The 26443-nt window shown below is 42.2% G+C and overlaps 1 protein-coding gene across 1 annotated transcript in view; it reads right to left on the minus strand.

The window, feature by feature from the left end:
• fabp (fatty acid binding protein) overlaps positions 1 to 25778 on the minus strand; it is an 88638-nt gene extending 62860 nt beyond the window's left edge. The window contains exon 1 of the mRNA XM_071592132.1: positions 25508 to 25778. Coding sequence (XP_071448233.1) covers positions 25508 to 25577 — 70 coding nt within the window. The 5' untranslated portion in view covers positions 25578 to 25778. The remainder of the gene's footprint in view (positions 1 to 25507) is intronic.
• Between the last annotated feature and the right edge of the window lie 665 nt (positions 25779 to 26443).

Below are 26443 nucleotides of genomic sequence, written 5' to 3' on the forward strand. Positions count from 1 at the left end.
TTATGAAAAGCTGAACCATGGAAATAATATGTACTCAGTTGACAATAAAGGGTACCAGTATTTAAAAAATTACATTGCCTTATATACCAAAAGTATCTGGAAATACCGAAAATCACACTAAGATGTTAATCCTACGTATTTCAAAATTTCACAAAAAGAATCATCCCTCGAGGAATTTGGAGTCAGCCGTATGCACTGCACGCAACCTCTTCGCAATTCCATCGTCGGAACTCACGTCAACCTTCCTAAAGCACTTTAACCAACATGTTATCACTTGCTATTAAAGCAACATGGAATATGTTTTTCCATCAGTATTTCAGCAAACGTCACTGAATAGAGTAAGCAGCTGAGCTAATTGTAAAGGGAACGTCTCTCCATGGGCCACCTCTAATTCATAGACCGTTTCGACACATCGAACTGGGGAGGCAAATTAAAGCGGGGAGGAGATGTTTCTACACGCTCGGGCGACAGATGAATACACCGCGAGTCGCGACGCTTCGCCGCCGCCTCAGGAAGGCAATTAATCATCCCCGAAAGACTCCGCACGAGTGAATTTCAGGAGTACCGGTTGTGCTCTGGGCGCCCCACCCCGCGAGGCGAATGAATCAAAGCCCGAGTTGGTGCTCTCACAAGCGGGAACCAAAGTTCCGGGTTGATTGATGAGACTCCTTCCGCGGACGGGTGAAGTCCCACCACGGCTTCCTTGCTGGGAAGTTGGAAAAACTTACATTGCGGCAGGCACCGTGCGTGAATTATGACCAAAGCAACTCTTCCCAGAAAGCAGTAGGGGGGAGGGAAGGCCGAGTATCGATCACGAGCGGGAGACGCGGAATCTTACGCCGCCGGTCAGGGAACAAATCCCGAATAGATTCGATAACAATTTGGACGAGCGTCACCGTGTCTTCGATTCTCGTCGCTTTCACACTCTCGCCAAAGTTCCCGGGACCGAAAGGATTACTCGCGGGGTTGACTTTCACGATGAGAAGCGGATTATCTTCGCAGGCGAAATTTGAGATTTTCAATTTCGCCATGTTACTCTAAATTAATTATAAATGATACATAATCTGACCAGAACGGATTTTAATAGACGTACAAGCATTGGCAGTATTGACAGTCTCACTTTCAAATAGTCCGATAATCAAAGAGTAATTTTACCATTCATCCAGAAGCTATTTAAAGCATCTCCTTATTCAAAAGGGAATCTGGATGGTGCGGTGGCTAACGTAATGGCTTCCCACCCAGAGAGCCTGGGTCCGAAGCCAGGAGGTGGAAGATATATTTCGTGTGGTATCCCGATTGGACTTGAGGCGTTTTGTGGAGGGCACTTTCAGTGAGTACGCCGTCCGTCGGATGGGACGTTAAGCCGCTGACCCCTTGGCGCCTTTCGTAAAGAGGAGGCTAATGCCGACACGGGGTTTCTCTCCACCCTTCATCCTTTCCTGTCCATTCCCAATGGCTCAAATGACCTCGGCTGTAGGTCGCCTCCCCGAAAAACTACTAATTTTATATTCAATGAGGTGAATGCACGAGTGTCAACTTGAGTTCAAGATATTTGGAAAGGCAGTTGTGCTAGGAATTCTGGGAAATATTACGCTTAAATGATTGAAGAAATAACATAAAACCTAGGCACAGAATCCAACAATTAATATTAAAATCTTAATAAACGTCAGAATTCTGTTTTTCTGAATAGATAGGGAATAATCCTTATTGAAAGAAATATGAATAATTTAAAAAGATAGCCTAGCAATATCGTCTCAATTAGCTGAAACTTATAAATATCTATTGACTTTTAAGATACATATAAAATTGATATTACCTTTTTCTGTCATTCTGCAGGTTATACATGGAACATATGCCCTGGCTAATGATCAACCAAGGGTCATTTCTCAGAATAAGGTTTTGAGATTATGGGAAAAGTACAAATCGACCTTCTTGAACATTGTGACCATTGATGGATTAAAGAAATTGATAAAACCGATATAATGAAATTTCTATAGAGTCTCTTCAAAATAAATTATTATTGTACTGTATTAACTATCATGCAAAAATGAAAAACATCAGAGATGAAGATTTAAATGATTTCAGCTAATTAAAAACAAATAAAACACGTTAAACTAGAAGATCGGTTGAATAGCGAAGGATTTAAGATGCTGAAATGTTGTTTTAAGTCAAAATTATGACAATAAGAATTAAATTTAACAATAATTTCTTAAAAAATCCAGTTTTTGACATTTTTTTATATACATGTACATCAAGTTTGAATATTACCGTACATTATTAGAAATTTTCTGGCTGATGAACAATACGAACCACGTGGTCAAGTATCAAATGTCACCGGTAATCTTCCTTCGTGCAACTCAATAAAGTATTAACTCAATGTAACGATTATATCGATGACACCTTTTCTAACTGTGAGGTGTCGACACAAATCCTTATCGCCCTACAAGGTCCCAGCGACTTCACACACCTCGCAACGTTCTGATCCGTGCATATCTCCTCCCGCCAATGCATTAAATCTCCCTCCCGCCCACCACCTGCCTCACACACTTACGGGACTGACACAATACGTCCATGGGAATTGTCCCTTCCCACTCCAAACCCGTCTGCTTCCTCGCCTCGATACCAGAGGCGTTCGATGACGAGGCGTTTGCATTTACCCGTCGAATATCTGTGCGTTCACTCATGCAATCTCTCCCGCTCCCAGAAGCCAGGTTGGGAATCACTCACGGAGTGAAGGTTAAATTATAAGTTAAATCTCCTGCATAGATTAGAAGGATGCCTCTTTAGAGATGTTGCTGAAAATGCATTATTAGCGCCATCGTACTACGGTGGGAGATGTCACTGAAATTAGAGAGATTAAGCCTATATATATATACACACACACACACACACACACACACACACACACACACACACACACACACACACACACACGAGGGTCATCCGGAAAGTAGTACCCGTTCGTGAAATAAAGACACAAAAGTAAATATTAACAAACATAAAAAATTTTATTTGAAAGAGGATACTTTAAACTACTTCTCAACATAATCTCCAAGCAAATTAAGGCATTTGTCATAACGTGTGACAAGTTTCTGTATTCCTGCTGCATAGTCCTTCGCCGCCAGCTCATTGAGATACGCGAGGGACCCATCTTGCACAAATTTTTGCATAATGCAGATGGTGTTTAACAATTTCATGAACAATTGTTCGAGAAACATTGGGAAAATGCTCACAGATGTCATCAATTGTGACGCGCCGATCGTTCCTCACGAATTCGTCAACTGAGCTCACCAGTTGGTCTGTAATGACAGACGGTCTCTCCGAACGCTCATCGTCGTGTGTGTTCCCCCTCCCCATGTTGAAGTTGCGAAACCACCGCCGAACAGACGACTCGTCCATTACATTGTCTCCATACACCTCCTTTAATTGGCGATGAATATCACATGGGCGAACGTTTCTTGCATTGAGGAATTTAATCACTGCCCTCACTTCACAACTGGCGGCGTTCTCAATTTTTTTAAACATTGTAAACAATCACAGAAACAACACAGGCAATGCTAGCGTCACGCAACTTGGCTCAGAGAAGGCAGACAAGCCACTGAAGCTATCTGACCTCGTCCAGCGGCTACTCGCGTCGTCAGCACTTCATGCGGCACGAACGGGTACTACTTTCCGGATGACCCTCGTGTATGTATATATATATATTTAAAGATACTAAAGATAGCTCTAGGGGGGACAAGTATTTGGGATAAATTGTAGCAAGGTAATCATACCCTTCCACACACCCTAGCGGTTGCTTGCCGGGTGCTTTATGTTAATAATCCGGCCCCCGGTGGCAGCAGGGTTAAATTATCGCTTGTCGATCCACAGGTTCCGGGGTTTCCTAGACTCGCTGAGTTTCGTCCATTTAGGGCTTGGTAATACACAATTATCCTTGTTCTTGTAGTATCTTTTAAAATAGCCAATGTAAAAGGTTAAATTGAGTGTTGAAGATTATGTTTTAAACGATTAAAACAAATAATTCAACAATTAAATAAATGTCCAACTTCACCAGGCGATTCGAACATACGTTCATAAATTAAGATTTACAAGTAAACCTTTAAACAGAATTATTACTTTGACATTTCCTAAGTCATCTTGACACGAGTAATAGCAACAATGCTCACGACTCCACCGAGACGGCCCCGGCATTAATTCATCGTCCCACTCACACACTTTTGGATGTCGTCGGAGGTGAACGTTGAAGTCACGCAAGAGGCCCGAAAAAAAAGCGTCGAGGCAGAGAAAAAGAGGATTCGGTTTCGTCACACACACTTGCATATGCCTCAAGGGTTGTTCTCTGCGCACGAGACGTTTTTCTGAGGCGCCATGCATATATACATTAGATAACGGTACCTCAGTTCGATAGCAAAAATATCGCATCAGTGCCCCATGGAGGTGATTCGTTTTCATGTACAGAGGAATCCTTTGAGTGGAAATCAATCAATCAATTCCCCGATACATCAATACGTTGTCCCTCCTCGCCGACAGAACACTTTTCAAAGAATTATATTCCTAATTAAATTGATATTTTGATTCCTCTGCATTAGTTTCTTAATTTACCAATAAAGAATTCGTCAATAATGTCGGATTGATAATACGAATTTTGTATTTTACGTTTCATTAAACTAAAGCTTCCATTTATGACATTTCTGGAATAATGAATAGGAAAGAAATAAGATGTGAAAATAAGTAATAGGATGTGAAAGAAAACGAAGCGCAGATGCATCCTAATGATTATGCAACACCTATTACACACTCCCGAGCACAATGACAGTTGAACAACGTGCCCGAATTCCGCCATCGAATTATGCAATTCAAACTAAGGAAATTTTGATTTATGAGTAATGCAAAGATTTTAAATATTCAAGTTGTTTATGGGAGACGAAAGGCACTGTGAAAAGTATAAAAAATTGTTAAAGATAAGGTATCGATTTTCTTAACACGTAGGCGTAGAACTCAAATGCTTCCTCGAAATATTGACTGGCTCTGTTACTTTTAGTCGAAGGAAAGGCATATAGCTACAATAAATTTGAAAAACGTCAGCGAAAGCATTCTCGTCAGGGTCCACTGCAGCTCCAGTGATTCGATAGTGATTTCCATAGGTAATATCTTGGAAGCGATGGCATTACGAAGGCTTGTCTAGGAAGTATTAACCCACGGAGGAAAATAAAGTCCCATATCCCAAGACCCTGAACCGCTGTTTATGTATTTTATGAATTGTCCATATGCACAATCCATTCCGATCGCACAAATTCAATACAATCGCAACGCGGGGCTAAGTCCTGAGGGTGAATTTGCTACGGTTCGCCCTGCGGGGGGTGGGGTGATCCCCTGCCCTCGGGAGCGACGCCCCCCACCCCTATTCACTCCGTACGGAAGTTTTGCATACACTCACTCCGTGTGGGAAGGGGGGGGGGCGGAGGGAAGGGGACTCGGGGGTGGAGTATATTCGGGAGGAAACGAGCGGTGACGTCGCGATAACAGGACATGAAAATGTATTTTTTTCCCCCGAGAGTGCTCGCGTCTGTGGAAAATTACTAAAAAATGAACGGCCAAGTAAACAGGTGGAAAGAGAGAGAGAGAGATAAAATTCTAAACCAAAATCACTGGCGGTGGAGAACGGAAGCCGACAGAGGAGTCGTCTTCAATGACGTGCCAGACGAAATGAGTGATCACCGCTCGGGTGAATTATGGCATTTGACAAACATTCATCTTTTTCATGCTAATCCGCGTCAAAAAAATGAGATAATCATAAATATAAATGATATTAAATAAATTGAAATCTGCTGAAACCGATGATAAAATTATAAATGGAGACGATAATCCATTTAAACTAGAAAAGTCTCCTTTTGAGCACATTGCATTACAAATGCGGAATACTAGATTTCCATGGTGAAATATATTTGTATGGAAATTTAAATGTTAATAACTTAGTTTCCTAAGATTTAAGATGATGGAGATTATTCATTAAAATATAATCCTTAACATTAACTTTCGCAGAGCAATTTGGTCGCTAAATTTGTCCTTTCAAATTCACTTATTGTAGAAAATTTATGAATATTCTAAATTTTTCAATCTCATAATCTTCACGAGTCTTCTACTCATTGCGTATTCATAGAGAGCACATTTCGGTGAGTGTGAAGCATGGAAATTTTACTGATGCGTAAATTTTCTTCAGGAGGGTGAAAAACCTCCTCCTGGTTGGAATACTAATGAGTATTTTGAAGAAAATAGGATTAGATTGCAGGGAAAGGAGGCTAATCCGCAGCCTGTACATGTCTCAGACTGCACAGGTGCGGGTGGGGAACGGGGAGTCCGGATGGACAGTGTTAGGAAGAGGTGTAAGGCAGGGTTTCCCATTATCATCATATAATATAGAACACAACCAGGAGGTATTTGCCTGTTTCGTAGATTTCAAAAAGCGTTTGATAGAGTGAATTGGGAAAAACTAATGAGTATGTTGCAGAAAAGAGAAATAGAGTGGAGGGAAAGGAGTCTAATCCGCAACCTGTACATGTCTCAGACTGCTCAAGTGCGAGTGGGGAACGGGGAGTTCGGACGGGCAGTGTTAGGAAGAGGTGTAAGGCAGGGTTGCCCATTATCACCGTTGCTGTTCAACCTGTATGAAGAGGAAATGATTAAAGAGGCATGGGAAGAACTGGAGGTAGGAATGAAAGTGGGCGGGGAATTCGTAAAATCAGTTAGGTTTGCTGATGACCAAGCTTTACTTTTTCAGTCAGCCAAGGGATTGCAAGCATTGCTGAGTGAATTGGAAAATCAGTGCGGCAGGTATGGGATGAGAATCAATATTAATAAAACAAAGGTTATGCGATTCTCTAGAACGAAAAAGTCTAAGCTTAACATTAAAATAGGAGGGCAAAAACTAGAGCAGGTAGAACAGTTTACGTATTGGTAGTGTTTTTGACCAACACGGTCAAAGTAGTAGGGACGTAAGGAGAAGAATTGCGCTAGGCAAGGAGGCTTTCACAAGGAGGAAGGAGTTGAAGACAGGGACGTTGATTAAGGATGTTAAGAAAAGACTCGTAAAAACTTAAATATGGAGCGTAGCGACAGGGTTCGTCCGGAAAATAAGTGTACTGATTTTTTTCCGCCGCTCCAGGCGCGCCCAGCACCGCTCTGACGGGCTGCGATTGGAGGGGGGTATGTTGGCAAGCGACGCTGAAAAAGGCAGTCGGCTCTGAGCTGTGGTGTAGTGAGGAGCTCTGTTAACGCGAACCTCCACGCTCGACCCACGTCACGGAACGCGATGCCGGAGCAGCGTTATTCCATCAAATTTGCGGTAAAGCTTGGGAAATCGTCTACCGAAACTGTCGGTATGATTAACCAGGCTTACGGGGAGTCAGCCATGTCCAGAAACATGACCTTTCGGTGGCACAAGATGTTCGTGGAGGGCAGAGAAGAGGTCGACGACGAACCACGGCCTGGACGCCCATCAACGACACTCACCGACGAAAATGTGCGCAAAGTTCGCGATGTACTGAACTCTGATCGTCGTCTTAGTGTTCGGATGATAGCAGAGCAGTGTAATGTGCCAAAAACAATAGTGCACGAGATTATTAGGGAGCAATTACAGATGCGAAAAATTTGTGCAAAGTAGGTGCCGAAAGTGCTCAGTGATGATCAAAGACTCAATCGTTTGGAAATCGCGACACAACTTGCGGATCACTGCAAAAATGATCCACATTTTTTAGAGAACGTTGTTTCGGGTGACGAGACGTGGATCTTTGAGTACGACCCGGAGTCGAAGAGACAAAGTGCGGAGTGGCACACCCCATCATCACCCCGTCAAAAGAAAGCTCGCATGAGAAAATCTCGGATCAAGGCGATGCTCATTGTCTTTTTTGACAAAAGGGGAGTCGTCCACTACGAATTTGTACCTGAACGACAAACTGCAAATGCTGCATTTTACGTCCAAGTGCTCGACAGGCTTCGAAAACGAGTCGCCCGCGTCCGGCCAGCGATCAAAAACATCTGGCGGCTGCATCACGACAATGCGCCGTCTCACACCGCGCTTGTCGTGTCGGACTTCTTGGCCAAGCACGGCGTGGCAACGCTGCCGCACCCGCCCTACAGCCCGGACTTGGCACCACCGGACTTCTTTCTGTTCCCGAAGATAAAGAGGAGTTTGAAAGGAACGCGATACGGGACTTTGGAGGCCGTCAAAGAGGCCGTGACGACGTGTCTTCGAGAGGTTCCCGATGATGCCTTCGCGGGAGCGTTCCAGGAATGGAAACGCCGCTGGAACAAGTGTATCAACTCACAAGGGTCCTATTTTGAGGAATATTAGCTTAAGATATGTAAAAGTGTAATACATTTTTTTTCCTGAGCTCAGTACACTTATTTTCCGGACGAACCCTGTATGTACGATGCGGAAACATGGTAATTGAAGCAGGAGGATGGACGTAGACTGGGGTCTTTTGAAATGTGGGTGCAGAGAAGAATGGAGGAGGTGAAATGGGCAGAGAAGAAAACAAACGAAGAAGTACTTGTTATGGTGGGCGAAGAGAGGGGTTTGTTGGGAGAAATCCTATGGAGGCAGGAAAAGTAGATGAAGGGGGTATTGACCGGCAGTGGGATGTTGAAGACTGTGATAGAGGGGAGAATGCTGGGCAAACGAGGAAAGGGAAGGAAGGAAGTACTCAGAGATGAAGAGGGACCTGATGTAGAGTAGTGTTTTTTTGGAGAAAATATTTATTTAGGAGCTGTGTCCATCCAAAAACCTACCTTAACCGGTAGATTGCCTAATAATAATAAATTATACATACATTTATATATTATGTACGTATTTGTAAATTATATATACATACATTATATGTGTATTTATATATACATGCATTATATATGTATATGTATGTATATATATATATAAATAAATATATATATATATATATATAAATATAAATATTTATATATATATATATATATATATATTGTATAATGTATTACACATATATATAATTTATTATGTAATAATTTATATTATAAATACATACGTTATACATATAAATATGTATAATATATTAATATTTATATATATAAATATATATATTTATACATTGCAGTGTATTACAGTGTATTTCCAGTTGAAGTTCGAAATTTTGAGAAAATGTGGATGGAAGGCACATTGAGAGAAGGTAGGATGTCAAAGGCCGGGGTGTACGGGAAAATATTTAACAAGCTGGAAGCAGGGAGGGAGAACATACCATTTTGAACACTATTCAAGGCGATGGAAAAATGTGAGGAACCATAAAAGAATCATAGAATTTCGGCCAAACACATTTTGTCTTGCACATGCACACCCCCTTAGATGAGCGAATGAATGTCACATAGTGTGACCGCATGGATTCAATTCACAACTCGATTTTCACCCGGTCAAGGACTCCAGGGATTCGAAGGAAGCGCGGGTCTTTTGTGAGTACATGGCGAATGGATGGTTAGGCGTGGAGGAATGGTATGGGAGGGGAGTCTCGAGACACTCCTACGCTGTGATTGGCTGGATCCGCCCTTCACGCTCCGCCAAACATTCTCACGACATCACCCGACGCGAGTGGACCGCTCGAGCCACCGGCCAACCACTGTCCGCCCAAAATTATTTGAATTGGCGAGCAAAAAAATGCAAAGGGGAGATTTTGCGATGGTCAGAACTCGCACGAATCGAATTTTATACGGCGTCTTTTCCCTTCAATAATGAACCGAAAGCGTGAAATTATTGTCACCGAATAGTCTGGGTTGTGGAGACCTTGGAAGCACGTATACAATATGCACGACTTACACTTTTAGATAAGTACAGATCATTCGAGTTTAATGCTGACTCAGGAGGTATGAAAGTAATTTGAGCAGGACTGCATTCCATCGGTAGGCGAGACCACGGTGAGGAGTTACGGGCAATTGACTCCAGAAACGATCGGTATGCGGAATCACTGTTCTTCCCCGCATAGTTCGAGACTACAACAGTACGTAACAAAATGATCACCCCGAATGTCATTAATCACCAATTACTCCGATGAATAAACGCCCCTTGCTGTGCGCCCTGGTTGGTGGCTTCAAGGGTGAGATGTAATAGTAGTATGTGGACTTCACGCACTCTTCTCCTGGCACTCACTGCTGAGGAGGATGGGAGGGGGGGAGGTGGACAGGGTGGGAATGGGGGGATGGGGTGCAGGCGGGAGGACGACCGGACGAGCCAAACATTTCCCCTCGGCGTCCCTCCACGGCGGTGTTTGTGAACTTCGCTCGCCGTGTTTCCACTCGTGACCACCTCTCGCGCGCAAGGGATAAGAAGGGACGGCCCGGGACGCTCCCTTTCGTGCCGCTCCCCCCGTCTGATTGGCTCAATTGAACCTCAAGGCCCCCCTTCCCGCCCTCCCTCCCTCGACACGGGAAACCACCCGGCACGCACAGAGCGCGCACGCACGCACTCACGAACAAAATGGCAGAGGAATGCGTGAGCCCCGATCTCGAATTCACTTGTATTCCATCCGCCCCCCGCCCCTGTTCCTCCTCCCCCCCACACTACCGCCCCCTCTCCACAGCCAGCGAGTCAGACGAGGGCCACCAATCCTGGAGGTGTATTCAAAGATTTTGTCGACGTGCCAGAGTCACGGATGGGTCACGAATGTCATTAGTATTGTTTCTCGATACTTTGGCGAATGGAAAAAGAGTTGGAAAGTGAAATGAGGAAAAAAAATGTACATATTTATGCAATTGAAACCTTTTACTAACACAACTATTTATTCAAATAAAAAACAAGAACTGAAATGAGGAACAGGAAGAATCTAACGAGAGAAAAGAAAAAATGTCACACTTATTTATGCGTGAGTTGTGTGCGCGTATGTGTGCGTGTGAATGTAAGTAAGATATATTGATTTAGTTACTAAAATTAGGATATATTTTAAATTTTATATTCTCACCAGTCAGGTCCAGTCCAGCTAAACTTAAGTTCCTTTTTCCCACAAGCAACATATTCGCGACGCCATCATTGTCCATAGTACCTTCTCATGTAAAATCGAGTCTTTTCCATCGGAATTGTGAACTTTTCTTTTATATAACAGGTTAAAAATGGCTCTCTGACAACCAAATGTGTTAAAATAAAGTTGAAAAAATTAAATAGAGAACTAAAGAAATGACGTTAATATTTAGGGATCTTAAAGTATTCAGCTGAGGAGGGCGACATACGAAGGATGTGAGGAGGTCCCCTTACCTACTTTCTTACCGGATAAAGTGAACTCATACGTCTTAGATTATAATTTATTTTTTTTATATAATAAACACAAAACAATTCTCACCAACCACTTTCTCGTTCAATGTACATGTATTGTAAAAATAGGCAAAACATCAATTATTTTCAAAAATATTTTCAAAACTTTTGTTTCCCCTTTGGCTAAAATTGAAGCTTTTTATTTAATACGTGTTAAAGACAGATGCGTCACATCAAAAACAGATAATACCCTCAATTTTGACCGGATTGTTCATTTATGTCAAATTTCGAGAAAATTTCCGGACTTCAGGCGAGGAGAAATTTCTCCCATTTTAAAAATTCATTTAAGGCCATGAAACTACATGAAATAATCAGGGGCGGTCATGGAATGAACACTTTTTTATTCAAGCCTACTTATTTTCTTATTTTTTCTATCGATTTCGTAATTGACGCTAAAAATACTTATATTTTTTCTACATAGACCGGTCATATTACGTATATTTACCGCTTCGTTTATCGTATTTTGGACTCATCCTACCTACAATCCTCTAACTACAGAGTTAGAGGATTAACTTATTCTTTCAACAACTTGCCTAACGATTCGGTGTTTCACAATTTTGATTCTGTTTTAGTTTCGCATAACACACATTTCGTGGACTTCCGTTCAAATTGAAAAACTCCATCATGTCGACGCATCTTTTTTGGGATTTGGAAACGCTGGGATGTGCGTAAGACGGTCGTAGTGCGTTGCTAGTGGACACGGAGCACTGGAATGGTTTTCCCTGTCGTCTCCGGAGGGTTCAACCACCCCCTCCGCGCGCCCTTTGTCATCCTTATCATTCACGCGTGCTCCACACGACCCCCTCCACCCCCCATCCCCTGGCACGACACGAGGAGTGAAAGGGATTGCGCCGACGATTGCCGTGCGAACCGTGTTTCCGAATCCTCCCTTCCCATCCCTCTCCTCCTCCCCCTCGCGTGACTCCTCGCGAGACCCCGCCTTTCCTCACCCCACCCCCCCGGGGGGCGGACACGCATCCCTCCCCCTCTTCCAACGTCTCGAAATCCTACGCATACACCCGTCGGCCCGCTTCCAAATCCTTCCCCACCCACCTCTCTCAAACACGAAACCCCCATCTCCTCCCGTCTCCAACTCTTAAAATGCCATTAATCTAATTTCGGGGCGAGATACCCCAGGGGGGGGGGGCAGACAGATTTTCCCGGGAAGAGTGGCGGTCATTCACGCGGCAATCCACCGGGGGGCGCTTAGGCTTGGCCCCGTCGAGGGAAGACGGTTCGGAAGGGACGTCCTCCGACGTCGATCGCTGCGTTTCGTGTCTCCTTCGGGTCGCCGAAGCTGTTAGGGAGCGACGCTCTTGTCCGAGGAACCAGAGTGTGCAGGCCAGCGCCAGCTGGCGGAGGGTCACCGCTTCGAGGGAAAAGCGGAGAGGTCAACTCCGACCATCCCAATACCTTAGAACAGACCATTAGATGGGCATCGCTATATTTCTTCCGGAGTCTATGTTAAATTCCAGCACTCTCCACCTTTCATCTATGATCAGCCTGGCATTTTGGGCCCACCAATGCACACGCAGCCGTCGCCGAGAGTCAATCGGAATGCGATGTTGGAGCGAGCTGCAATTGACTTCAAATAAATTACCAATGCACTCGCCGGTGATTCATCATTTGACAATAGCAAAATACAATAATCTAATACTCATTTCGGCAAAAATGCTTAATATCCACGACCTGGACATGAGATTTCCAAATTCTCCTTCAAGTGTCATCAGGAAGATGACATGGGGTTGTTGAAATCCACAGGAAATATTTGTCGTAGAAAGATAGCGCTTAAATGTTTATTTTATTACGCATCCTGGACGTGCTAAGTCAGTCAGTTCTGGCTCGACAGCAGGTATCACGTAAACAAAGATAAGAGCTTAAAATGTTGCAATTATAAAGCTGCATATATTGTGTCACGTTTTTCTCCAAGCCCTAATCCATTCTGTCTCATAGCCAGTCTTTCATTCTCCCTTTAAAAGCATTTACTGACTAAAATGTTTTTAAATATTTGGGTTATACATTAAAATTAGAGGTACAGTAACCTCCAATTATCTTCTGCCTTGATTTGTAAGATGTCAGACAGAGGTGCAAAAACCCTGGTTGTTCAGGGAAAACCGTGTTTCTTTGTACTAAATGCAATGTACACTTGTGTATGAACAAGAATTCTAATTGTTTTATTAAATTTCATGAAAAATAACTCAGTTCATTGTTATTTGTACCAACCATCTTCTGCAGTTCTTCAAATACTTCCCCATTGATTTTTATATTTTGCTGAAATGATGACAGAAATTAGTGTATCCATTTAAGAATAAGTGTTTGATTATGAAGTGTAACTCTCTCCAAATTTATTTCACTAAGCAATCAAATGTCATCAGACATATTATTATGGATACATTGCTGTTTACTTTTTGGAAAAATATCTGTTTTCCTCCATGCATATTACTTTTTATGCTGCCAGCCGATATTTAACTGTAACAAAGTTATTGATGATTAACACATTGTGTATTGAAATAAATTATGAAAGGTAAAATTTGACAAAGGATATTCCCATGTTTCGTTAGTAAGACTGACTATTGTAAAGAGGCAGTTAATAAGGAATTATTTCTTTTTAATCTAAAAATGGTGAGACGGGTTGCCTGCCTTCTGGTGATGCCTAACTGTTACGGGAATGCCCAATGTACCGAATTTGGCACATATCTTAGTTTTTAACAATTTCGACAAAAAATTTTTAAAAATGGATAGGTATGCTTCCTATAGTCTCCATTGATTTAGATTTGGAAGGAAAAAATTTTTCCCTTACGTAGAAAAATTGTTGACCATAAAGGGTTAATCAACATATTGTTGTAAAAACATTATTGCATACAAATTGAAATTAATCAAAATTAATCCTTCGTCAAGTTCACCACATTTGGAGTTTTTTAAGATTGAATGTCATCAAAGTTGTGTATTTTGCCTTGGTTTCCAATATTTTAAGAAATAGTATAACCGTCTGGGGAGACACTAATTATACAAAAATCAATATACTAAAAAATAAACAGCAAAAAATCCTAGAGAAAATGTCTAGAATAACTACTTTTAATAAAAAGGAAATACCATTATGGGACGATATTAGGTACATATATAACAAAATAAACTCATCCAAATCAAGGCAGAAGATAATTGGAGGTTACTGTACCTCTAATTTTAATGTATGGCCTAAAAATTTAAAAATATTTTAGTCAGTAAATGCTTTTAAAGGGAAAATAAAAGACTGGCTATTAGACAGAATGGATTAGGGCTTGGAGAAAAACGTGACACAATATATGCAGCTTTATAATTGCAACATTTTAAGCTCTTATCTTTGTTTACGTGATACCTGCTGTCGAGCCAGAACTGACTGGCTTAGCAGGTCCAGAATGCGTATTCCATTTATTAATTTTAAATTTATATTACTACTGCATATTATGAAGTTCATATCACTATGGTATATGATAAAGATTGTCTGTAATTGTACGTTGCATTTATTGTATTAATTCTTTGTATATCATATATGATTATGATTATACAATAATTGTAATAAATTTTACGTTGCATTAAAAAATGATTTCCTATGGCAACAGTTACTCTGTTATACTCTTAATGACCACCTAGGTACGATGTCATCTATAATTCATGCGATTTTCTTATCACCAGACCTCTCCTCGGGAACCGCAGGTGGTGTACGTAGAGCCAGTTAATTTTTCTCTTACTTAAACTCGGTTATACTCGTGTTAAGACTAATACTATTGCTGTGTCGAAGCCAATCCATAATACAAGCACCTGTAATACTTGCACTAGTATGAACAGTAGCACTGTATGCTTCAGGAAATCAAGACTTGAAGAAAGAGGATTAGCTTGATTGGAGGCATAATCGATGTGGGTATGAAAAGAGATGGATGACATGTTATGCACACATAGATAGACGGAGAAGTCTCGCAGAGGGACGTCGAAAAAAGAAAGTTTTAAAGAATGTTCGAAGAAAACACATCAAAAGGATTGAAATAATACGAAAGATAGGCGGAATAGAGCGAGGTACTTTGGATGTCGTGACGGTGGAGTACACAACCTTGGGGGCATAGAGATGAATTGCTGTAGTGAAGATGAAGTTACTGCTGAGAAAAACTGTTTAAAAACTTCAAATGGAAGTATAAAAACAACTCGAAACTGTCAAAGACAAATCTTCATTCGTTAGACTATCTTGAATAATGAGAATTTTTAAATATGTACGTATTATTCGGCATGCATTTTGAGTTTGTTTGCATATTTTCATCTGACTCAATAAAAGACTTAAAAAAATCCATGGTCCTAAAATTGAATGAACTAAAAATAATTCTCAAATCAGTGTTAAAATTATGTGCACATCTTTCGTTGACATAAATACCTACTTTTCTTATTGTTTTGTTAATGCACTGAATGAGAATGCATCCTGCCCCAGTAATTTATATTTATTTAATATCAATATTACCCCTTTGTTACGTGGGAGCACACTGTAAAGTATGCACCTGACATCCACTGCTATGCATCTATTGAAATGTTGAAACTAAGTATTAGCAACAAAAATATTTCCCTTGAATGCAAATGACATGGCTGCCAATCAATAAACAGGGGTTTTCCCAGGATATTTTAACTTTGAGATATTTAATAAAAGTCGCAAATTTATTGTGTAGAATATTATTTAAGATGGATGCAATTTCGTTCCGGGTGTGCCATCGGTCTTTTCGACGGCTTTCATCGTAGTCGGCGATTCCTCCGCCCAAAAATTCATGCCTAGTGGAAAAATTAACCCTTTAATGGCCGTGATTGGTGCGTTGGGTCCCCGTAACCTTGCTTCGAGGACCGTCTCGCCGAAGTCACGTCACAAGTGGCTCGACTAGTGGCCCCGAGGCGATGTCAACGGACGAGACGCGATTGGCAGGAAGCGGGATCGCGGGGAGGTGGGGAGGGGGTGGGGAATATGATTGGAAATGAAGCAATTGGATGGTGGATGGGGGGGGGAGGGGGAGGGAGCGGGGATAGGTCAACTACTGCATCGTTGAGGCTGCAGGCACCGCGAGTCATCGGCCGCTCAATGAGAAAGACGGGAATGAAAGCGCACTTGCAACCACGCGACGAGAAGATCATACGTTTTGGTTGAAGCGTCATCCTACGGGGCTGGGGAAGCCTTGGCACCAATTATGATGAAAACACTTGGCCCTAGCACACACGCCCTAGCGAAAACTTCACGCCTCTAGGGGTTGACCCTGGGGGATAGGACGCCTAAAATGCTGGTCTTCGTACACACACGCACGCCCCCTTCCGTCTTCCGTCTTAATGGAGGAGAATCGAGAGAAGCCGAGTACGGATGAAGCTGGCGAAGAATAAAAATACGAATCGGTGGCTGTACGGGAACACTTGCCCCAACCGGTCGGGGGTGAAGAGGAGGACAACGCACGATTTAAAAGAATGTCACCAATTTAATCAGGATTAACAGGGGGAAACAAGAAGAGACGGGGGGATGGTTGCAATTAGTTGACATTAAAACGTCCCATAGGTTCATGAAATACCCTCCAACTAAGCGAGGAAATGAAATGGATGGAAAATGAGAATGTGACAGATAAACACGATCATTAAATAGCAGAATGCGAATTGAAAATCTACCCCCGATTTCCCACTTGACATTGAGGCGCGTGACTAAGTATGAGCAACCCATAAAAATTGTAACTAGGAAATGGCAGAGATTACTTCAAGCCGTGGTCGGTAACAAAGATTAAGAATGGAAAAACACTAATCAGCATTCGTTCATTTTGAGAGTTAAGCGAATGATGTTGCGAATTAATTATGGTGAACACACGTCTTGGGGAAGTAGTAGTTTTTATGGGAGGCGATCGAGAGCTGAGGTCATTTGCGCCATTAGAGATGGATGGGAAAGGAGGAAGGGGGGGAAGATACCCGGCGTCGGCATTCGCCTACTCTTATTGAGAAGCACCAAGAGGTCACAAAATTTAACGTACCATTCGACGGACGGCGTACTCACTCAAAGTGCTCTCCACAAAGCACCTCAAATGGGGATTGGGATGCCACTGAAAGAGATCTGAAGTCTCCAGGATTAGAATCCAGGCCCTCAGAGTTGGAAGCCAGTACAGTATGTTAGCTACCGCAACATCCCGGTACCCAAATGTTTTGTTCGAGTTGTATTGGGTATTGGGGAATAATTTCGTGGGTAATACAGATCTAATTAAATCAAAAGGAATGTTCTCCAAATAAAACGGATTGGCACAAGCGTGTTAGAACTGGAAGCCGTCTTTTTCGATATACGTGGGTTTTATAGCAAAGAATATTCCGTAAACTCCTTGTTTGGGCTCACTGTTGTCATGCAATTGAAGGAAAGGCAATTATTCATATTCATAGGAGGACATTGTTTCATTGATATGCACAAAAATTACTGTTGTTCAAAAAGCATACGGTTGTTGCCTAATCATATATAATAAATAGCATTTAATCACCCGTGTTCCAAATGTTGTATTCAGTAGTGAATTATTGAAGAAACGATTTTATGCTAAATCTCACCGCCAAATGTTTTGCGTATAATATGGAGTCATTCCATGAATAGTTCCCTGGATGGAGCAGAAACAGAAGGAATCAAGCTATTCATCCGATATTTGATGCAGAGAATAATTAAGATAATAATCAGGAAGCATAAAACATCAATCGGAGACAAAATGCAATCTTATTTTCCTTACGATGACGATACAAGTTACTTCAAAAGTCTTTACATTACGAACTTCGGTGAAAATTACGATGGTGTCTTCCTTCACAACATGTGTTTTGATATACTACGTCTGGTCTGTTTTATTTTATATTTGCTGCTTCGGCTCAGAAAACATTCACCCAGTTTCCGCCTGCAACCGAACTTTTGGAAAACAATGATCGGGTACCACTGCGAAGTTAACTTTCGCAACGTGGAATTATTCCAGCTGCTTCGTACGGTCGCCTGGAGTACTAACCGCAGTCATCAACCCGAAGATTGATTTTGATAGGCGAGGGTAGAGGTCACCCAGGACTAAGCTCTAAGGCGTGTGAAATTCTCATATCCAGGTTATGGGGGCAGTTCCTTCCCCTGATCAATCATTCGATTTCTCGCGAAGCGAGAAGGAACCAGATAACCGCACCACTTGGATTTTGCATGCTGTCAACGAAATTTATCACCCGCTGGGAATCGAACTCAAAGCCTGACCTTTGGGCAGTTTAGTGACGATCTACCCACGAGGTAATCACGCTTACCTTCGAGGACGAGTGCAATATTTATGTCGACGACGATATTGATTTCGAGATTGAAATCCGCTTTGGAAACATACAAGTACGACACTTTTGCCATATATGTATGCATATGCATTACGTCTAAGGATCGATGAATTCTTCGTGGGATAAATTTGCCTCCTGTGATGATGTTAAAGGTATTCTAACAAAAATTTGGGTTATGCCATAGTTTTTAAAGATTATATCTCATCGTCAAATCTTAAACTGTGGGACTCGTTTCCGGATGAGCTCAGACTCGCGTCCGGACGATGGACTCAGGAACACTGATACGGTATCAATTTCCTTCGTTTCATGGTTGAGATAAAGTAAAAAGAAATATACATAGATTTATTGAATTAAAGAGCCGTACGAGGAGTAATAAACGTTATTAGAAAACATTCTTAAACTACGGGTTCAAGAAATTTAATTAACAGGGCATAATAAATAGAATTCGCCTGTTGCACATATCATGGAGCGTGGAGAATCAGCGGATTAACTCGTAAGGTTAAATGAATACACAATTGCTAAAAATATTGCCCTTATTTTTGCGGAAAATTGCAGTCTACCTGTGAAGTTAGGCTTTGATGACTCCACTACCTAAGTTCTGATACATATTTTAGACCCACCTAGTATGATGCTAAATAAATATTGCGAAATATTCATTACAACAAATCACTCTTCATTCCCAAACATTAATGCCTCCGTTCATTTCGTCCAACGTTGCTATTTTTTTTCCTGCCTCTACCTCGGTCTACCAACATTCTCCAACCTACTACATCCTTCAACAGTCGATTGCCTCACTTTATTTGTCCTCCATCCATTATGATACATTACTTATGAAAATAATGAAGACAAATCATTTCCTGATACTACGTATGTATTTTTCCAATGGCAGCAGTGTAAATTGTGTCGCATTAAGAACAGAGCGAGGAAGCAGAGCTATGCACAAGTGCGTTGCTGCATTACCCTCCAACTCATTTCCGCGTCCAGATCACGTCCATGTCGTTAGCGCGGATTTGAGCGCGCGTCGTCGTTGCCTCCGGGGCGAATCGCGCGGTCGGGGATGGGCCGGCTCAACCCCTCCACCCCCCGGGCAACCGCCGGGGTGGGGGTGGAGGGGTTGAGCGGATGACGGGAGCGTAGAAGTGGTTAAGTGGGCGCGGCGGCGCAAAATTCGCATCTCCCGCCGACAACGCGTGAGTGTATGTGAGTGCTGTGGGTTTGGTGTGAGGGTGGAGTGGGAGGTTGGGGGGGCGGCGGGTGGAAGAAATGGCACCCCGTAATGCGCAAATGCGGCGCAGATGCGCGCGCGAGTGCACGTCCTCTGGCGCGCGCTGCGGCCCGCGTTAATAATCGCGAGGGCGCGCCGATTTCGATCGATTCGACGTCGGCCCCCTCCTCCTCGGCGGGACTGATGACGAAATTGACGAACGTCAGATGAGGACGATTCTCTTGGAATGAATGAGGGGGGGGGCGGACGATTGGGGAAGGGAGGAAGGGGGAGGAGGTGAGGGGTTGGTTGAACCCAGAGTTGTTGAAACCCTCATCAACTTTAGGGTGAGGATTTTCGAGCGTGTAGAGGCAGGCATGAGAGGGAGGATCAGGGAGTCTCACGTGTCGAATCACATGTCGCAACGATATCGGATCTAACGAGAGGCAAACAATTTACAAATATCAATGAACGTGAGTCAAAGACACAGAGCTGCATCAAAACAATATTTTGGAAATATTGACATTAATGTCTTCCTTGGCAACGTATCCAGCATTATTCATCCATGACACGGTCATCTACTGAGGCATAATTGGTAAAATGTGCTGGCCTACTGTTTATGTCAAGCGACTTATACGATCTTAATAAAAGAGTTCGATGCCAGGGCGGGGGACTACGTTTGAAGCTGAAAAAGTGCCCAGCAATACATTTCGGAGATGGAGATATATTCTGCAACCATAACAATAAAGAAGTCTGTAACCCTAACAGCCACAAACTTGTAGGTGTAATGATGATGCTGGCGGACCAAGTTGTATCCGGTTCTCACATTTCTTTTACACAATACCCCCTAGGACAGGGAGTGATTACATGGATGCACACATAGCAAATGACTGCGTTAAAAGTCACTGCCGCGACATCTCCTGCTATTTCTTGGAATTTATCAAACCTAAAACACCCTTTGTGTATAAAAGTTGGTTAAACCCTCGTATGTACGGTATTTCGGCAACATCTCATAGCTTCGAACTTGATAGCTTAAATGGTTACACCACTCGGCCGGACATCGAGGAATCCGGGTTCAAATCCCGGCCAAGGCGAATGAGTTTTATATTTTTGAAGTAATGGGTTCATGAAATAACTAGTGGGGAAACTTTCAAAAGAAAATTCTAAGGAGAGTTGCAATTTTGGGTTAGGAGCCACTCAAAGTTAAGAGATTTAATGAAAATCATCCAAATAAATGTAATGCGCATTGGCTTAATTCTATTTCCGAGACAATGCAGACGAGACCACAAGGAGTAGTAAATGGGAAACAGGATGCACGGAATAAAAAAGATTCCTTTTTCCCCTCCACCCATTCGAGACTGCAGCAGCGGAGAACATCAAGTGCGGTATTTCAAGCGACTCTAATGTTAATGCTACGGGTCTCTAATGATCATCAATTACATTATCTATTAATTAGTGAATTGGAAATTCAGTGCGATAGATATGGGATGAGAATAAATATTAATAAAACAAAGGTTATGCGATTTTCTAGAAAGAAAAAGCCTAAGCTTATTAAAATAGGAGGGCAAAAACTAGAGCAGGTAGAACAGTTTACGTATCTCGGTAGTGTTTTGGACCAACACGGTCAAAGTAGTAGGAACGTAAGGAGAAGAATTGCTCTAGGCAAAGAGGCTTTCACAAGGAGGAGGGAGTTGATGACAGGGACTTTGAGTAAGGATGTTAAGAAAAGACTCGTAAAAACTTTGATATGGAGCGTTGCTATGTACGGTCCGGAAACGTGGTCATTGAAGCAGGAGGATAGACGTAGATTGGAGGGTTTTGAAATGTGGGTGTGGAGAAGAATGGAGAAGGTAAAATGGATAGAGAAGAAAACATATGAGGAGGTACTCGGTATGGTGGGCGAAGAGAGGGGTTTGTCGGGAGAAATCCTATGGAGGCAGGAAAAATGGATGAAAAGCATATTGATCGGCTGTGGGATGTTGAAGAATGTAATTTAAGGGAGAACGTAAGACAAACGAGGAAAGGGAAGGAACAGGATAGGAATGTTGGAATGGATGAAGGGAGGACGGAAATGCACAGAGATGAAGAGGGACTTGTTGTAAAGTAGGATGTGGGGTTGTGTTTTGTCAGTAGATATTTAATTTGTAGTTGTGTACATCTAAAATCTACCTCAACCCTAGATTACCTAATAATGATAAGTTCATCGGTCATTTCCTTGAGGCATCATATACTGTATTCTTCATAAAAAGCGAATGGTGAAAACCGACCAAGAAATCGCCAAATAAAGGCCAAGAAATCGATCACATTAAAAATCATTTTCGCGTCAGGGATCCGAGCCAGTGCAATTTGAAATCCCCGACCAGGATTCCTGATTCCTATTTCTACACATTGCCATATCTAACGATAAGTGTCAGTGCCTAACGAAATATCCCGTACAATATCCCATAGCTTTTTGTCATTTGTTTTATTTGAAATTTCTTATCACAATTTTTCTTTATCGTGTTCAAAAAGGAAGGTAACAAGATTCAATTTACTTATTTTTGATTTCGTATTCGACGCCTCCACACAATTAAGCGATACCCACGGTCATCATCATTTCAAATATTATGGATTTAGATCTTATTATAAATAATGCTTACTACCTGAAAGAAACACTATCTACGATAAGACAGACGGGTAGCATGTTACATGAGGAACTGTATCATTTGCTAGTCGCAATTCTTACGCATTGCAATGTGCAGTAAAATGCGGAGAAGAGAAGAATAATCCTTAAGTTTTGCATCATAATGATAAGGAAAGATTCAAATCAGCGAATTGGCACAAGTTAATATTGGTATGTAACGTAATAAATGTTTTTTATTTTAAAATCGATAAATAGAAATATCTATCATTTTAGTGTTCGTGTGAATAAAGTCTCCTACTAAAAGTGATTATGGTGTTCGGCCCATATCGGATTTGTGGCTTCCACGAAACCCTGAACTTGACATCGCGCATATTTATATCTTACTTTCGTACAGCGTCCGAACTGGCCGCATTATGAGGAATTGAAGCACTTACATAGCTTCATAATCCACCCGTCCCCTAAAATACGAGATTACGTCCGACTCAGTCTGTGTGGAAAAGGGGACTCTCTTTTGCATACACACACTCTGCTGTCGCTCAGAGGCCAAATAAACGCCCACGCTGGCACAAATGCCCCCACGAGGGTATTCGGAAAGGGCAGGAGGGGCGGGGGCGTGCGTGCGGGGAAAAGCGACGGATATCACGTTACTCTTGAGAGTTTAAGAACATCCTCGGTGCGCTAAATGCGATTGACAAACTGGAATTCAACGCCTTAATTGGATACAAGCACGTATTTTAAAGCCCCATTAGTCCGATCAGAACCATGGTGTTAGACTGATGATCAATTATTGTGAAGTCGTAGGAGGACATAATGGGCGAATTTGTATTCAGGTTAAAGACTTGAAAGGAAGTGAATATTTCTTCAAAATTACAATCAAAGAAATCAACAGGAAGGTGGTTTGATAGGTAATGGTTGAGTTTATCCAATGCTAAGCTCGATGGTGTGTGATATTCACATATCCGCGTAGAGGGGGAGGGGGCAGATCCCTTTCCTGAGTCGACCATGGTTTCCCAGAAAGATCTGGAACCCAAAGATTACCAAGGTCGGGTAAAGCTGAGGGTGCCCGGGAATCGAACCCGGGTCCTCCGTTGAGAAGCCTAGCGACATACCCAATAGACTACCAACCTTCTTGCTAAAATATAAGAGTAATTTTAAAATTCATTGGTATTTTTGCAGCATTTGCCTTTTTCCTGTCCTGGTTTTCACGCCACCTGATCATTATGATTTTTTGCTAGCAATCAAAAGCTAACACCAAAACCAATCCGTAAAAATTTATTACAAAATTAATAGTTACATTAAATTTATATTTTCTTATCCGCGATATGTTGTACATATCTCGTCTTGTGCAGCGTCGTATGAAGAGTATTCGAACGCAATTAAGAACCAACAACAATCCTATACAACTTTATCCAACAACTTTAATCCCATACAATTATAATTAAATATGTTAAATAATGAAAAGGATAAGGATTACCTCGACCGACAATTTTCGTATTCCGAAATATGCTAAATTATATAGTTATAATTTCCATAACAGTCAGCCACTTGAAGGTTATTCTGGAAGGCGAGAGTGCAAGGCTTTAGACGTCGACGCCGAAGGATTTTCGAGCGTCTCCCGCATATTTTCTAGAAATATCTGGCTGCCCGAAATCTACACGGCCTTTGATTCAGTTCGGTGTGACAATAGAATCGTGGATCCAAAATAAATAAAAATACGAGTATTTTAAGACCGTGTCATGCAACCAAATTCGAGTCCATTTTCGTTATTATTTGAATTTTTGATGGTCCACATTCTTATATTTCTTATATTTATTTATATTTATGTTGACCGTTTTTGTCGTATTGATAACATTTATTGGAGGGGTCCAAAGAGGTTTGGAAACTGCATGCCTTGTGCAGCATCGGTGGAACCTCAGTCATTCAGAACAGGGCATGGTCACGAGAAACGGAAACAAGAGGTGTACCAAACATTCAATCAGGAGTATAAAATTAGGATTAGGAGTATAAAATTAATAGTTATTAAGTCAGGATTTCTGTATAAGACGCAATTACATTCCTTGCTTATATTTCTCTCTTCAGCCCACAAAAATTATGCACATTGTATGCGTAGGTTTTGTAATTAATTTGACTCCGCCCGCACCGATCACTCCCCTAATTTTCTCGACAATACATTTATCCATAAATAAACAAGTGATGAAAAGTTCCAGGATATGTGATTAAAACTAAAATTAAAAAAAAAACAGGCTTAAAGCTTAAAATTTAGTGTGGGAATGAATGGTTGCTGGATTGGATGAATTTTAGCACAAGAATGGAACTCAAAACAGTAAAAAAACATCCTCTAAATGCATCGCCTAGTACCAAAATATCAACTAACTATCAAGTTTTATAACAATTCTAATTGAATAAGGTTATAGGATGTGGTCATGGAGCTATTACATGCAGTGGCGCCTACATGTTGACAAACCCTTAAGATTAAAATGCGATTTCACCATGCATCACCAAGTGATTTTTGCAATTTAGTCAAAATGTAATTCATCAAATGTTTAGACCTCACCCTCTCAGTAGATCGTTTGCTTTATATAATAGAAGACCCATCCATAAATATTATAAACAATATATAAGAGAACTCTAACCGGAATCATCTTTAATCTTTATTCCTAAGACAGCAAAAGGAGTACACTCGGAAAGTGGTCACTCCATTTTTCACACTAAGAACAAATACAGAGAACTGGGAGGGTAATCGCTTAGTCGTTATTAAAGACAAATCTATCTCTTTTCAGAACTTGCAATGGTGTAGATTACGTTATGTAACAATCATAAAAATGAAATGATACTGAAGGTAATATATGCACAAACAATTCTGGATGATAGAAAACTGAATTGGGAGAGCGAAGCATATGTTAGAGTATGCATATTTTCTCAGCTGGGTATATCCATGGTATTCCTATCCTCTGGCTTCGGGAGGAGAAATTCTGCGACAAGGGTTCTCGGCGAAAATTGGACAGACGCGGAGAACGACTCCTTGGAGAGAGAGGGAGGGGGTGGGGGAGAGAAAACTCACCGAGGGCCTTCATGAACTCGTCGAAGTTGTCGCTGCTGACCAGCTTGAAGGTTCCGGTGACGTCGGCCATGGCGAGAGAGAGAGAAGGCGAAAGACGAGAGCGGCGGAGAGGAGTGGGGCCGTTCGGCGGTGGACCTCGAAGTGCGACACCGGCAAATTCGCTTCTTGGGCGTCGTGTGCGGGTGCTGTTTGGTGCTGCGGAGGGTGGCTGGTGCCTCGTGCGGAGAGAGCGGAGTGCGGAGTTTGGCGCGCGCCGTGGACGAGGGAGGGAGTTTGTGTGTGGGACGGCAAAGGGGGCCGTTTTATAAGGCGATGATCAGGGCGGAGAGAGATGGGGAGGGAGGGGGAAAGGGAGGAGGGGTTAGAGGTGGGGGGAACAGGCGAGCGTGACACGACACCCCGAGGTGTGGGAATTGGCTCGTGTGTTGGTTCGGTCGCGTGTGGTGCCTGGGGGTTCGCGTGGGCGGACAGGAGGCGGGGGGAGGAGGGTACAAGGGAGAGCGCTCCCCCCCGTCCCCCCAATACGGCTCTCGCGTGTTCCTCTCGCCGCGGATGACCACGGGTAGGGGAGAAGATGGCCAATATCTATGTTTGTATATCGAATTTTACGTACTGAATGCTCCGATATATGCTCAAGTAGGATAAACTCGAAATACTGGGATGGATGACAAATACGAACGAATATAAGTTTGATGGAAGTGGTGGAATGAGGAGGATTCCATGAAAGCACTCTATAAATGCATTGATTATAGTCTAAACTCATCTTTTTACCCTTAATTCACTTCCCACAATGCCCAACCTTTCTATCACTTTCCTTGACATCGGTATTCACCTTCAAAACCATCCATTCTTTCCATCAATGTACACGAAAATGATAAATCAAGTATAATATCTGCACTACAGTAGTTGTCATCCCTTCCACGCCAAGCATTCCAT

Source organism: Hetaerina americana, unplaced genomic scaffold (genome assembly GCF_022747635.1).
Source record: "Hetaerina americana unplaced genomic scaffold, ioHetAmer1.1.p SCAF_5, whole genome shotgun sequence".
In the NCBI taxonomy this organism is placed as follows: Eukaryota; Metazoa; Arthropoda; class Insecta; order Odonata; family Calopterygidae; genus Hetaerina; species Hetaerina americana.